The sequence below is a fragment of the Nestor notabilis genome, unplaced genomic scaffold (assembly GCF_000696875.1).
Source record: "Nestor notabilis isolate BGI_N333 unplaced genomic scaffold, ASM69687v1 scaffold31797, whole genome shotgun sequence".
NCBI classification, from domain to species: domain Eukaryota; kingdom Metazoa; phylum Chordata; class Aves; order Psittaciformes; family Psittacidae; genus Nestor; species Nestor notabilis.
The window spans coordinates 1-15,092 of record NW_009937410.1 but is presented as its reverse complement, the minus strand read 5'-3'; the positions used below and the strand labels follow the sequence as shown (position 1 = coordinate 15,092).

The 15,092-nt window shown below is 46.0% G+C and overlaps 1 protein-coding gene across 1 annotated transcript; it reads left to right on the top strand.

Moving 5' to 3' along the window:
* Nucleotides 1-1,544: 1,544 nt before the first annotated feature.
* Nucleotides 1,545-14,447, top strand: BLM (Bloom syndrome, RecQ helicase-like). The gene is made up of 17 exons (XM_010018827.1): nucleotides 1,545-1,669; nucleotides 2,616-3,358; nucleotides 4,210-4,386; nucleotides 4,779-4,897; nucleotides 5,360-5,473; nucleotides 6,228-6,326; nucleotides 6,411-6,559; nucleotides 7,380-7,486; nucleotides 8,253-8,413; nucleotides 8,885-9,080; nucleotides 9,500-9,690; nucleotides 10,725-10,872; nucleotides 11,206-11,405; nucleotides 12,168-12,360; nucleotides 12,793-12,915; nucleotides 13,327-13,531; nucleotides 14,264-14,447. Exons 1-17 carry the CDS (start codon nucleotides 1,575-1,577, stop codon nucleotides 14,445-14,447), a joined length of 3,204 nt encoding a protein of 1,067 aa, XP_010017129.1. The 5' UTR covers nucleotides 1,545-1,574.
* Nucleotides 14,448-15,092: the final 645 nt, after the last annotated feature.

The following is a 15,092-nucleotide window of genomic DNA, read 5'->3' as shown; positions in this document are numbered from 1 at the left end:
GGCAGGGCTGCCGGTGGCAGCGTGTGCTCTGCGCAGCCGGCCCGTGGTAGGGCTGATTTTCAGGACTTCCCATATGGCATTCCAGAAACCAACAGCGACAGCCGCTAGATCAGAGATGCGTTATAGAAAGAAAAGCACTTTTAAAATTCGTGCAAGAGACATAAAATCACCTTGTATGGCTGTTATTCTTTCTCTGTTGCGTTTTCGTTCATACCAGAACGAGTGTACCCTGTTACCAGCAATGTTACTACACTTTCAGCTGCTGCTGGTATAAGTGGAGGCAGCCAGAAGCCTCGCAGCGATGAGAAGAGCCCCCCCAAGCTGGATGAGGCCGAGCTCCTGGCACTTCGTGCAAGAGACATAAAATCACCTTGTATGGCTGTTATTCTTTCTCTGTTGCGTTTTCGTTCATACCAGAACGAGTGTACCCTGTTACCAGCAATGTTACTACACTTTCAGCTGCTGCTGGTATAAGTGGAGGCAGCCAGAAGCCTCGCAGCGATGAGAAGAGCCCCCCCAAGCTGGATGAGGCCGAGCTCCTGGCACTCGCAGGCGCTGAGCTCGGGGAGGACGATGACCTGGACGTGATTCCCCCGTCCCCTGAGGAAGAGCTGCCGTCCTTCTTGCCTTCTGTGAAGAGCATCAGGTGAAACAAAGCTCATGGATAAAGCTGGCTGTCTGTGGGGTGATTTTAAAAAGCACCAAAAAAGACGTGAAACTAGTGCTTGTTGAAGAGCCACGGGCTGAGCTGGTTGTGCCTGTTGCCACAGACAGCCTATGAATGGTGTATGAAATACTTCTCTTTATGGCCAATGTTTAAGGTGGTTTGTTTTCAGGAAAAGCAGAGTTGTTTTTCCTTTTGTAGTGGGAGGGAAAAAGCATTGTTGAAGCAAGTCTACATGTCGGCACACAGATGAGTGGCACACTGCCCAGCTGCTTGGGTTTTAACTGGGGGTTCAGAAACGTCTTGGTCTTTTACACACACCTGCAGTGCTGTTATTCTAAAAGGTAAACTTCTGTCACGGAAATGCCGTGATAACAGATACCTGTATTTTAGTGACTTCTTCTTTTGATGTTAGTAGTGTTTGCAAAGAATCTCCCACTGGTGGAAGATCCACAGAGGGCAGCGTCGTGCCTGGGGCTGCTGCCCCAACACAGCCTGTTGCTGGGAGAGATCCTGGGGTGGAGGATGCAGGTACGTGAAGCCTTTGGAAATTTTATGCCCTCGATTTTGGGGGTGGTTTGTATCTAACTGTTCTCCTGTGTACGCTGTGTAAGTTCTTTTGGAAGTAAGTTTGAAAGAACTGTGGCAAGGTTGGAAAATAAGTATAGATGGGTAATGTAAAGGCAAAGGTGTGTAGATGAGGTGAGTTCATGCACACAGGAAGAGTTCCTTCATGCAAATAGACTTTAAAAAATATTTGGAAAGTAAATTACTTAGACTCATTTATTGCAATTTACCGTCTTTTGGGAGAGTGATGTCACCTTGTTACATATTGGAGTACTACTGTCTGCTGAAATCCCTCCATCCAGCAGATAAAGGCTTGCCTCTGGAACAGCAGCTCTACGGCGTCATGGAGGAGATCTGTAAGCTGGTAGAGGCCATTCCACTGCAGGAGCTCAAGTCTCTGTCATGTGCTAAAGACCTTCTCCAGAAGCGAGACCTCAGGTAGGCTTCAGTGAGCTTGGGCTGCTGGGCGCTCAGCGGTGCCTGCCTGCAGGTGTCCCCACCGCACCGACCACAGGGCAGCAGGAGTTCGAAAAGGCTTGAAATCACCGAGCGAATGAAGGGAAGAACATACCCGAACTGCTGGAAGTGTTACTGATCCTGGTGTTCTGCTGGAAGAAAGGATGCACTTCCATGTCCAGTCTGAGCGGGGGGAGTGCAGTATCCCTTCTCTGGAAGGTGACCTGCACCGCTGCTTCCAAAGCAGCAGGGTGAGGTGACAGAATCTGCTTGGTGCTCTCATAACCAGATGCATTAATTTAATATCGACTCACTGTCACTGGCTACAGTGATTGACTCCTCCTCATATCCCTGTGCTTGTCACCTTTCAATCTGGTTATTGCTACTGAATCTGCTGCTTTAACTTCTGCAGCGTCTGATGACACAACACATCAAAATACAGAGGTGGTGTTTTTTACTGGGCTGCAACTGTGTGCTTTTTCTGAACATTCTGAGTAGAACTAATTCTGTTTCCCCTTATTACCACAGACACAGTCGTTAGAAAGTACATAAACCTATAATTTGGTTCAAGCATATTTTTACTTTATTAACTTCAGGTTTGTGCCTCGAAGGGCTGTGATTTTCAGTGCCGTACCCTGCCTGGTCAGTCCCTTGCTTTGGGGAATTCTTTCCTTTTACATCTGCAGAAAAGATGTAGTAATCTTGTAAATATTTTGCTCAGCTGAGCTCTGGTGTTATTCTCTCTTCTCTGGGTTTGTTCGAAATATTTCTAAAATCCAGTGACACAGAATCCGAGGGAACCACCATATGGTAATATTTTGAATAGGAGAGAGACTAGAACTGTTTAATGTATGTTGTAGAACTTGAGAAGTCATTGCTTGTGACTATCTCCTTTCTCTCTTCTTCCTTCCCTTGACATCTCTCCCAGGAGAAAACTGCTCGCTAGTTCTGTTGGTTTGAACAAAAGTAGCTTCAAATGCAGCTTTCCCAGAGCCTGGCAGGTGCCTGTGGAGCGGGGCCCTCCCCCATGTCCTGGTGCTGCACCATGTCCTGGCCTCAGCTGGAGCTTCTGTTCTGACAGCAACTCGCCCAGAGCCACAAACCCCCCATCCCTGCTGCTCGGTTCTGCTCATTCAAGCAAGTTTTCTACGCCCAGAAATCAAACCTTGGATACCTCTTGTGCTTCAAAGCAAAGTGTTGAGGAGATCACCTGCCCAGGCACCACGGGGCTGTCTTCCTCCAGGGTGAATGGTGCAAAGGGAGCTTCCCTCAGCCTCCATCCTGAGGTGACCCTCAACAGCTCCTGCTGTGAGCGCCCAGGGGTGAGGAACAGCGGAATCCACCCTTTGCTGCAGAGGCCTCTTACAAGCACTGCTCTGAAGGGGCAGAGTAAGGCTCCCACTGACGTTCCCACAGAAGACACTTCAGGTATAAACGATGACTTTGACCTGGACCCCTTCGATATTGATGATTTTGATGAGGGCTGGGAGGACGTGGTGGATGTGTCGGCACCAAAGGGTCCATCCACGCCGTCGTACCAGCCCATCAGGGAAGGGCCACCTGCCAAATCGCTGCTCTCAAAGATAACGTCCAGGGCCAAGGGATCTGCTGTTGTATCAAATCCTGCTGCTCCCAAGTCAAGCTCCTTGATGACAACAAAGAACTGCTCAGGTAGATTATGTACATCGGGGTGGCTGTCTTTCCCTTTTTAAATCTGGATGTACTTGATTTACTAAGGCCAAGTAACTTCCTGTAGGTTATATCGATGCCTTTTGTTTCTGTGGACATTTCTCTCAGTTTCTTTTTGCAAAGTCATCTTCTGGGTGGGGCTTTTTTGCCCCTAAGTGATGCCAAACTTCTTGAATACCCACTGGCCGTGCAGGTTGCAGGCTGCTGGGAAGGTGAAGCTGCTGAAACTGGAAACTAGCACCTTCCTGTGTTCTAATTAAGGAATGATCCTGCAGTTGTTAATTCAAAGCTATACAACAGTTTTAGCTGTTTGTGCAAAATGTTCACAAATGGGCACTTGCTGAAGGCAGCCTGATCCCCCTGGGGCCCCGGGGTGGGTCAGTGTTACTTGTGGTTACTGCAGGGGTGGGTTGGTAAAAGGGGAGGTGAAAATGTTAACCCATTTTACTAGCTTCTCTGTCACTCGTTCAGCTGGCACCTCCCCTTGGATACCCACTTCTTAGTAAGTCATGATTTGAGTTTAAAAGGTTTAAAGGGTGGAAGTGGTGGCAAAGTGATCTGTTATCAAAGGATGGTTTGGGTTGGCAGAAACCTTAAAACTCTTCCAGTTCCATCCCCTGCCACGGGCAGGGACACCTTCCACTAGAGCAGGTTGCTCCAAAAGCCCCTGTGTCCAACCTGGCCTTGAACACTGCCAGGGATGGGGCAGCCACAGCTTCTCTGGGCACCCTGTGCCAGCGCCTCAGCACCCTCACAGGGGAGCAGATTTGTGTTGCAAGAGGGACACAACTTGCCATTGTGACTCCCTGTAAGAACATTTTCTTTGTCTGTAGGTCCGGCAGTTGTTAACCCTGCACTGGAGCGTTTCAGGGGTCTGAAATTTTCCCATTCTGAAGAAATGATGACTATATTTCACAAGAAGTTTGGGCTGCACTGCTTCAGGACAAACCAGCTGGAGGCCATCAACGCTGCTCTTCTGGGTGAAGACTGTTTCATCTTAATGCCCACTGGTACGTAATCTGCAACCATCACACAGTGTGCACACGCTTGGGAAATAAAGACCCGAAGCTCCTTTTGCAAGGCCTGTGGCAAACCTTTCTCTGTGCCTCTGTGGTGGTAGTGGTACATTGTCCTGCTTGAATTCTGTGGCTGCAGGATTTCTGGAACACTGTGTGCTGTGGTGTTTTGAATGAGGTGATTGAATTTCTGCCTTCCAGAGTATTTCACATGATAGTTTTTCTTTATCCTACCGGTACCCCATTAGAGGCAGTCACTGGTAAAAGTTTATTGTTTCTGAAAGTGCTTTAAAATGGGAAGTAAGAAATAGGTCTCTCCTCTTCCCCACATCCTTCCCTTTCCTCTGGATATCTAGCACATGTTGTGCTCTGTTTAATCCTCACAGGTGGTGGTAAAAGCTTGTGCTACCAGTTACCAGCGTGTGTCTCTGCTGGAGTCACTATTGTTATCTCTCCACTGAGGTCGCTGATAATAGACCAGGTTCAGAAACTGAAGACTTTAGATGTAAGTTCAAACATCTTTATTTAGTTAAAGTGCAGGTAAGTGCATTGGAAATCTGAGATTTTACAGCAAATCTTATGTGTCTCAAATATGAACTGCAAAAATTGGTTAAATGGGAACAGTAACAGGCACACAAGGTTGTCTGGCAAGAGCTAAATTAGATGAACTAGAATATCTTGGCAGTCTAACCGCTAAATTTACTGATGCTCATGTCTATTTGTTATTGAAGCCTAGTTCTGAAGTATAGATGCCCGATTTTTAGGTTCTGAGTGTTGTATTTAGTTTTATTTTGCCTCAGTGAAGTGTCTTTTTCATCCTTAGTTTATTACTGAGGTTGAGACACCAGGGAACCAAAGGTGGCTAATACGTTTTAGGGCAAAACTGAAGGGGTTTATAACTAGATGTAGGACTGTTTTTGGAAGTTCCTCTGCACCTATTCAAACTTGATATCTTTTTTCAATCTAGATTGCTGCAACATACCTGACTGGTGATAGAACAGATGCTGATGCCTCCCAAATATACATGCAACTGTCAAAAAAAGATCCTGTGATAAAGCTCCTGTATGTCACCCCTGAGAAGGTTTGTATTCAATGGGAACTCTAAAACCGTGGAGGCAGCAAGAGGAGGGGTTGCTATGAAGTATTCAAGGGGAAACACTGACCTTAGAGCGGGCTTCTGGGGGGAAGAACTGTTACACATTGTTAGGAAGTTCAGTAAGAGTCTGTACAGATGTAACTCATCTCAATCAGTGATAAACCAAGAATAAGAACCGAGATGTCTGTAGAATCTAAATCCTTAAAGGAACCCCCATGCCCATCCATTTCAGTGCATCTTGCTACACATTAGTGGCTAACTGCTGTCACGTAGCTGTTAGTATCTAAACTACTACGAGTAGAATAGTACAAGGAAAATATATGTAACTGCCAAGGTAATGTGTGGTTGTCGGAAGATTGCCTTGTACTTAATTATATGCTGTGTTTAAAACCGTATTATCCCACAAGAGCTTTGTAGGAGGGGACTGTTCAGTGTGCTAATTGCATTTCTTTCCTCAGCATTGTCTTTCCCTGTATTTCGTGACATGAGCCATTTAAATTTACTTGGATTGTGAGGCTTCTGGATAGATGATCCCAGAACCTTGTGTAATCCCACACCAGCTGCATCACTGCTAATTAAAATGAAGCTCATTCCATCTTCATTATGCCTTGTGGCTTCACCTGTGGAGTCAGGATTAACTTTGCTGCACAGAGCAGTTGTTTCTGTGTTTGTAGTCAGGTGGGGGGACACTTTGCTCCCTTTGGTTGCTCTCTAATGCCACTGGTGGATGTGAACCTAGGTCTGTGCGAGCAGCCGACTGATGTCAGCCCTGGAGAACCTCTACAACAGGAAGCTCCTAGCACGGTTTGTCATCGATGAGGCCCACTGTGTCAGCCAGGTAAGAACGTTGGCTTGGTTTGCAAGATGGCAAAAGACTCGCCTGGAGCATCCAACTGAGTTACACTTGAATTCTGTTTTTGAGTGGGGTCACGACTTTCGACAAGACTACAAGAGACTGAACATGCTCCGCAGGAAGTTTCACGCTGTTCCCATGATGGCCCTTACTGCCACTGCCAACCCCAGAGTGCAAAAGGATATCCAGAATCAGCTTGAGATGCTAAAGCCACAAGTGTAAGTTGCTCAGCAGTTTCCTGAAGCTATTTGTGCCAGAGGAATGTTGAGTAGAAAACTTAGTAAAGTAAGAAAAGCATCACAGGCCCATCTGAAACACCGGAGCAGTTGTTCTGATGAGAATGTGTGCATGGAATCGAATGTGAGTTATATGCAAAATATTAAAGTAGGAAGGAAGCAACTTGCCAAACTCTTCCTTGCGTGACTGAGGAAGTTGTTTAATAGAAAACAACGTTATGAAATTTTCCGTGTCACTGACAAAAGGTGCACATTGTATTTTAGGGTGTTTTTCGTGGGACTGCTGGAAAACTGCAAGCATTGAAGTGGTTTTTAATTAGCGTTGGCAGTAACAGAGATAATGAGGTTCCGCTGGGCCTGGAGGCATTGTGGTGTTTTCATGGTACACGGTGGGAAAATAAAACACTCTGGTTTGTGGATTTTATGCTGTATTTTAGGGTAGAAGAGGGAGGTGATGCTGCATTTTGCAGATCTGGTCAGTCAAATGTGGATGCTAGTATCATTCAAGAGGGAAATGAAGGCAAGACAAATCAGTGTGTGTTTGGTTTATGGGTGTTTCTTCCTTCTCCACAGTGCCATGTAGCTGTGTTTTTTCACAGCCATGAGAAAATCCAGGAATTTTAGCCTGAAAGTATGGGCAATGTCAATCTCTGTGGGCATAGTGGAACCACCATTCCTTTGCAGACACTGCAGAACAAGTAGCAGTCAGTTGGATTTGGGATGTTCCAGTCAGTACCTCGCTTGTTGAAAGGATTGCTGCACCCATAGAGCTGATAAGCACCCATGAACTGTTGTGTTTTAGGTTTACAATGAGCTTCAACAGGCATAACTTGAAATATGATGTATTGCCCAAGAAGCCAAAGAAGGTGGCAATGGATTGCTTGGAATGGATTAAGAAATATCATCCATGTGAGTACTGAGCAGCACAGTGTGCTTGCAGGCAATCCATGAACTGCTTCTCAAGGCAGGAAAACCTTTTCTAACGCTTTAAAACCCCCAAACTTGTGCCTTTCTGTAAACAACTTGTATATTTACAAGAAAACCAAGTTGGAGGCAGAATGATATTAGTGCTAATGGGATCTGGATTTATGGGTATACTAAAGACAAGAGTTCAAGTTAAGATGGAAAAGTGAATTATGGTAATTCCATGAGTAATCTTTCTGGAGGTTGCCAGACCTTTTAGCATCATGTCTTCAGCACAGAAAGGTGATCTCATGTCATACTGTTTAATTGCTTAATTCTGTTGATCTGCTTATCTATGGTTCCCCTTGAAGATACCTTCAGAGATGCCAATTTTTCCAGGCTCCCTTCTGGAGTCTTGCAGCTCCTGCTGCTGGGTTGACTGCACCCAGCTCCCCTCACAGCTTCTCTAGTGCTGTAACTTAGTGCATCGTTTCCTAAACTGCTCTAGCTCTTGATCGATGTGTTTTAAATTCTAAGATTGCTCAGTACCGAGCAGGAAAACTTCTCTTGATCCAAAAAACCAGGAAATTGGGTGAGGATAAACTGACACAGGCACCTGATATTAATAAAATTACTTTATTAAGCAGTTCTTGCATTACACTCTCCAACCTCTCCCTACTGGAATAAAAGTATTTGCTTGTCAGGTATGACTTAAGCAAGTGAAAGGGAATGAAGCTGTGCTGTAGCACACATCATTTTTATGTGTTTGCAGATGACTCTGGGATAATATATTGCCTTTCCCGACACGAGTGTGACACCACAGCAGCCATTCTGCAGAAGGAGGGTCTCGCTGCACTTGCCTATCACGCTGGCCTCACCGACTCCAACAGGGATCTCGTGCAGAAGAAGTGGATTAACCAAGAGGGATGCCAGGTAAAAAAGCAGTAGAATTCAGAGCACTTCTGTGCCTCTTGGCCTAGGAAATGGAAGTGAAGCTGGGTAATGTCAGTGCCATATGGGATGCAGTATGAAATAGCTGATCGGAGCGGATCTGCCAGGACACATCAGCAGTCTTTGTTCTGGGAGTTCTGCAGGTCAAAGACTGCAGCACTGCACCGAGGTGTGATCCTCCAGCAGGAAGGAACTGAGCAGCACAAGGCTCCTGAAACACCTCTAGGCATGCTGCTGAATCATATATTGAGACTCAAATGTGGAATTTTCCCTTTGCCTGGAACAGGTCTCTGAAAGGAGAGGTGGTTTTGCTGGTTTGGACTCACCGTGCAGTATTACAATGAAATTCGGGGTTCTGCACTATTTCATAATCCTGATGGCCTGTCTGGTTTTGCTGTGGAGTGCTGCATGAATAACTTCATAACTCTGTGTAACAAAGTATGTCCTTCCTAGGTTATATGTGCAACAATTGCCTTTGGAATGGGAATCGACAAGCCTGACGTGCGCTACGTTATCCACGCCTCTCTTCCTAAGTCCATAGAAGGTTACTACCAGGAGTCTGGCAGAGCTGGGCGGGATGGGGAGATGTCCCACTGTGTCCTCTTCTACAGCTACAGCGATGTCACCAGACTGCGGAGGCTAATCCTGAGTGAGTTCTGGTTATAACCTAATGGACACGGTGCTGAAGAAGTCGCTTAGTCACTGTTTCCCTTTAGACCCTGTTACTTCCTCGTTTAGAAGTGCCATGTGTAGAGTTGCACAGAGGGAGGAACTCTGCATCTTTACCTGAGTGGTGTCCTGTAACAAAAGACTGATTGTCACTTGCACTTAATTTTAGCCAAAACACTTTTGCTTCATACATATCTGTCTCTTGATTCTTGCTGTTCTGGTGTCATTTCCTGTCTTCATTCTTTACACCTTAGAGGTAAAGTCTGTCCTCGGTTAGTTCTGTACTAACTTACTCATCTTTTTTAAGCAAAAAAGAATATTGTTTTTTCTCTATCTGATAATACATAAAAATGAAGGGTTGCAGATATAATAAATACAACTGAATTTGTTGCATTTCAGTGGAGAAAGATGGGAACAGCCACACGAGGCAGACCCACTTCAACAACCTGTACAGCATGGTTCACTACTGCGAGAACGTGGTGGACTGCCGGAGAATCCAGCTTTTGGCCTACTTTGGGGAAACTGATTTTAATCCCACCTTCTGTAAAGATCACCCAGAAGTAATCTGTGATAACTGCAGCAGGAAGAAGGTAAAAATCATAGCTCTTATTTATAGTGGTTTTGCATTTAGCTGTGTTAAAAAATGGTTACATGACATTTATGAAGGCAAATGGAGAAAATCTAGTAAGATGTCTTCTATTTTTGTGTTGTTCCAAGTTATTTCCAGGGTTTAACCTAGAATAGAATTAGACAGTAGATGATGCTCTACACAGATAGTAGACTATCCATGGGCTTACAATGCTATTTCTGTCAGAGCAGGACTAGTGAGGTGCAAGGATGTTCCTTATGTTGGTTTCTCGGCTGCAACGCTTGCGGGAGGCAGAGCGAATAGAAGATCCACTGGAATAGCTATGGGGAAATCCCTGGACCACCCGCTCTGATGATTTCAGGGCAGCTTTGTGCTGCCCAAGTAGCACGAGTGCCAGGTTAGGAGGAGTGCACTGCTCAAGGTGGCCCAAAGATTAGGGTTTATGTTCCTAGGATTGAAGTAGACTTGTTAGTGGCATGAGCAGGAGTAGAACTGAAGAGAGCTGTGGAAGCAGATGGGGAAGGGACGCTGCTTTCTAAACCAGATCAGTTTTGTACCTGATGAAATTGATTCTCGCTTCTGTGTTTGAAGCATTACCTTAAGTGGCTGTGATTCTAACAAGGTTTGGTTTGACTAGAATAATGCATTTTCAGTCCAGTCTTCTCATTTTAATCCATATTGGAAGTGTAAGATCTGGTGCGTGACAACAGAATAATTACAGGAATGCTTTCAAATGAATTACTTTGATTACCAGTGTTCAGCTGCAGCCTTGCAGCTCACTCTCTAGAATTAACACCTCAGAGGTTATTTACAATCTGGTGGTGTGTATTACTTCATCATCCAGAGGATGATCAAGCCCAGAATTCCTGTGACTACCTGGTGTCACTGTAGGTGTAGAAAAATGCTGTTTCTCTGCTTGGAACAAAATGAATTCGTGACTGGAAAAAGCTCAGTAACAAAACCCCAGGTTGTCAGGAATGACTGTGTTAGGTCAGAACCACCTAAAGTGGTTCCTAATCAAGTCTATTTTAACAGGATTACAAATCAAGGGATGTAACAGATGAAGTGAAGAGCATTATAAGATTTGTACGAGAGCATTGTGGACAAAACGGACGAGCAAATGCAAAGAGAAACGCAGGTTCTGGGAGATACACCTTGAACATGATGGTAGACATTTTCCTAGGTAAGTGCAGGCTTCCCTCCGGGGCACTGGGAGTCTGTGCAATGCCAGCAGTGGTTAAAGGAAGATCTGTTTTGCAGAATTATCCTTTCCAGGAATCTCTTGCTGGTAAATGATCCAAAATAACTGAGACTAAAGCTTTAACCCATTTCAATTGCTATAGTGATCATATTAGTTTTCTGGTGGTGCTCTGAGTTTTTGGTGCTTAAATGCAGTTTTCTGTGTGCACAGACTATGGAATACCCTTGGGAATCTTCCACAGGTGTGTCTGTAAACACGTACATCCACACGTAGGCTTCCCAATCACAGGCTGATCCTGGGATCTCTGTCACACAGGTACAGCAAGTGCGAAGATTCAGTCTGGAATATTTGGGAAGGGAGCTGCCTACTCAAGGCATAATGTGGAAAGGCTGTTTAGAAAACTGGTCCTGGACAAGATCCTGGATGAAGACCTGTATATCACAGCTAATGACCAAGCCGTGGCCTATGTAATTCTGGGAGAGAAAGCCCAGGTTGTGCTAGATGGATCACTACAGGTAAGTAACAGGGGTTTAGTTTCTTGAATGCATGGTTTGAAGGAACATGCTACAGTTCTATGCAGCACCCACCCCAGCATAGTTCAGACATGGTTTGCCTGCCAGCTGAAGTACAGAACTAATCATCACTAGATGCAGGGAATAGAATCCTGCAAGCATGGTTTCTAGTCCAGCATTCTAATAGTAATGTGAGGCAAAAGGTGAGTTGGAGAGGATTAAATCTTTCTCTTCTCCCCCCATCCATCTTGATTCCAGTTGACAAGAAAGGAGAGCTTTGACCAACACTGAACAGCTACCCAAGAAGAAGAGAAGGAGCAGTGCTACCCTCTGCATTTTCTGCTCTATTTTTGACTAGTCACTGGTGAGCAATGATGGAAAATGCACTTCAAGAAGGTCATGGAACCAGTCCCAGAACTGCCTGAGCCAGTGTCTCCTCTGCATTAGTGCTGTGCTTGGAGGAGAACCCTCAGCATTAGGCCTAGTGACCTCTGTGTAAGGCTAGCTGAGAGCTGGCTTCTCAGGGTTTCTTCCCTGTGTTGTGTGTATTCTGGTACCTCTTTGCAGAAGAAACTTGGGGGCACTTGGATAGCTTGTAAAAGAAATCATTTAAAAAGTGGGTCAACAACTGTCCTTGGCCCATCAAAGAACACTTTTGGCTTCCTTGTTACCATGTTTCCTTTGTATTTGTGTGTTATCAGTCTCCTAATGGTGGCTCTGCAGTAACTCCCTGGGCAGAGGTGATCGATTGGCTGCTTTTTTCAGGTGGAGTTCCATGAAACAGAAAGTGCCAGTGCCATCAGAAAGCAAAGGGCCTCCATGGCAAAAATGTCACAGCGGGAAGAGATGGTCAAGAAGTGCCTCAGTGAGCTCACAGACACCTGCAAAACACTTGGGAAGGTCTTTGATGTGCATTACTTCAATATTTTCAGTACTTTGACGCTGAAGAAAATCGCAGGTAACGTGGGTAATGTCAGCTCCTGGGTGCTTGGGGACCCTGCTGGCAGCAGCGTGTGTGTGACAGGGAACCTGCATCCCTCACCTTAGTGGAAGCAGGTTCAGGGGGGTGTGATGCAGCCGGGTGAGCCCTGGGGACCACCTGATGCAGAGCAGGTTTGAGGAGCTGCAGCAGCACTGCTGGAGAAGAACCAAGCGCAACCTTGGTGCGAACGTCCTGCAGTGCAAACCTTGAAGCATTGGGGAGACAACTGTTGGAGCAGTTTTTGTGCTAAGCACCTAGAAATCTGCTAGAATAAAGGCTTCCTTCCTGGAGCACTTCACACATAGGGTGGCACTCAGAGGAGTTAATTTCCTCCAGAATACTCTACCCCGATCTCTTTAAAAATTGACTGTGTTTGATGTGTCTAATCGGTACCTTGTTACTTTGCAGAATCCTTGTCTTCTGATGCAGAGGTTTTACTGCAGATTGATGGTGTCACAGAAGACAAGCTGGAAAAATACGGTGCAGAGATAATTAAAGTGATGGAGAAGTACTCTGAATGGACCACACCAGGTTTAGTATGCCTTGTACCTAAAGTGGGCTTTCCTGCCGAGTACCCTTCTCTATCAGAAGTTTCTCTTGAAAGTTACCTTGTTTTAAATACAAACAACTAATTCTTACTAGAACTTAACTCATTCTTACAGTTGAGTAATTACAAAAAGGGAGCAATTGCACACTTTCAGAGCGTACAAAGGTCTTTGCTATCTTCTCACTAAATTCAGCCTATCTCTGAAAAATTAAGAAAGGAACATGGGAACCAGGCTTCCTGCTCTGCTTCTAACCTGTTAGTTACTGGGAGTTAAACACCTTTAGGCAGTGCAAAGGAGATTGTGAACAGCAAGGACAGATGTTTTGGTGCAGTCACTGTGTTATGATGGGCTCAGGCAGTATCTTGATTTTATTTTAACTCGTGTTTGTCCATAGAAGATGCTGGTGGCCAAAGTGTGGACACAGCCCCGGGAAGTGCTGGCACACAAGGGAGTGATGAAGAGGCAGATGAAGGGACAACCTCAACCTATTTTTGCAATAACACAAACCAAAGAAGGAAAAGAAAAAGGCCACCAAACTTCAAAGAATCCAAGAGGAAAAGGACAACTAATGGTGGTGGCCAGCAGTTCCAGCACAGAGGGTACGTTGCTTGTGGTCATCTGTAACTGTTGTTTGCCCAGAACAGCAGAATGATGATCCCAGAGTTGTGCTGTTACCCTATGGTGTTTCTGGGAGTGTGGGCTTTAAGGATGGCACTGGAATTATCCAGGTTCCTGATACCAACTCCTCTGCTTTGGTTTTTCCATCATTTTTGTTTAAAAAGCTCATGGTGAGGAGGATATTAACAATTGTCCTTTTGTTTCTCACTTGCCTGCCACAAGCTAAGTAGTGGCACTGAATTTCTGGTTGGTCTTGAGCTTCTAGGGTAGATCTACCACCGAGCTACTGCAGGGTGATGGAGGAGCCAGGCTGGGCTCATCCGTTGAGCAGTCACCTTATTTTTAGCAGTTTATGTAGTTATTAGTCTGGTAACTCAAGTAGCAGCAGCTTGTGCTGAAGGTTCATGATCAAAACATGATGATTAATTGGTGCTGAAAGGGAACAAACGAAAAAGGAGAAGCAGTTGGAGAAATTGTGCCCTCTTTCAAAACAGGGGGTACACACATTAGAAAAGTTGGGCAGTAAGCTCTTGTCTGGGGTTATCAGTCATGCCTTTTGAGGGTTTGCTGTGCTCAGCCTGCCTTGCACAGCAAGGAACTGACTGGACAGACTTCTAGAAAATCTAATGGTGGTGTCCGAGTACACGAGGGGTGGAGGGAACGGGGCAGGTCAAGTGGATCTGACGCATGTCTGGGCTCTCTCCATTCCACAGTGGCTACAGCAAGTACAGAAGGACCAAGAGGCCGCTCAGCTCCAAGGCCCCGGCCCCATCCAGCAGCAGTGCAGCATGGCAGGGCCTCAGCACCACGCAGGGAGCTGCTGGGAAGCTGGGCATCATGGCACTGCCCAAGCCCAAAACCAGACACTTCCTCCAGCCTTCGTATGCAGTACTGTAACGAGGAACTGTAACTGCTGAACAAAAGCAGCCCTGCGTGTAATCACTGTTTGTTAAATTGTTGTTTACTTTGCTAAACCTTCCCCAACTTGTATATTTGTCAAGTAAGAAACCTCACATTAAATAAATGTTTTTAAACTCGTAAGTTCATTTAGACCTTTTTTCTGCTATAAACCATGAGAGTTCTTATGGGTTATAGAAACCCAACTATGCTCCCTGGGAGGCAGCTGACAGCAACCTCGGGGGTATGTGCTGGACCACAGCTGGAAAGCGGTTGCTGGGACTGCACATCCCAAAGCCGTGGATGCCTCTGGGCTTCCCCCTCGCAGCAGCTCCGTGGCCTCCTCTGGACTCACTCCAACATCTCCACATCCCTCTTGCGCTGTTGCCCCAGAGCTGGACCCAGGACTGCGGGGGGGTCCCAAGTCCTTCTTGTCAGGGCTGCCCCGTCTGCTCTCCCCCAGCCTGTGCTTCTGCTGGGATTGCCCCGACCCAGGGCAGGACCTTGCACTTGGCTTTGCTGAACTCACGAAGTTCGCACGGTCGCATCTTGCCGCTCTGGATCCATTCCCGTCCCTCCAGCGGGCCGAGCCCCCGGCTTCAGTTCACACCGGTCACTTTCCCTCCCGAGCGCGCGCTCTCAGAG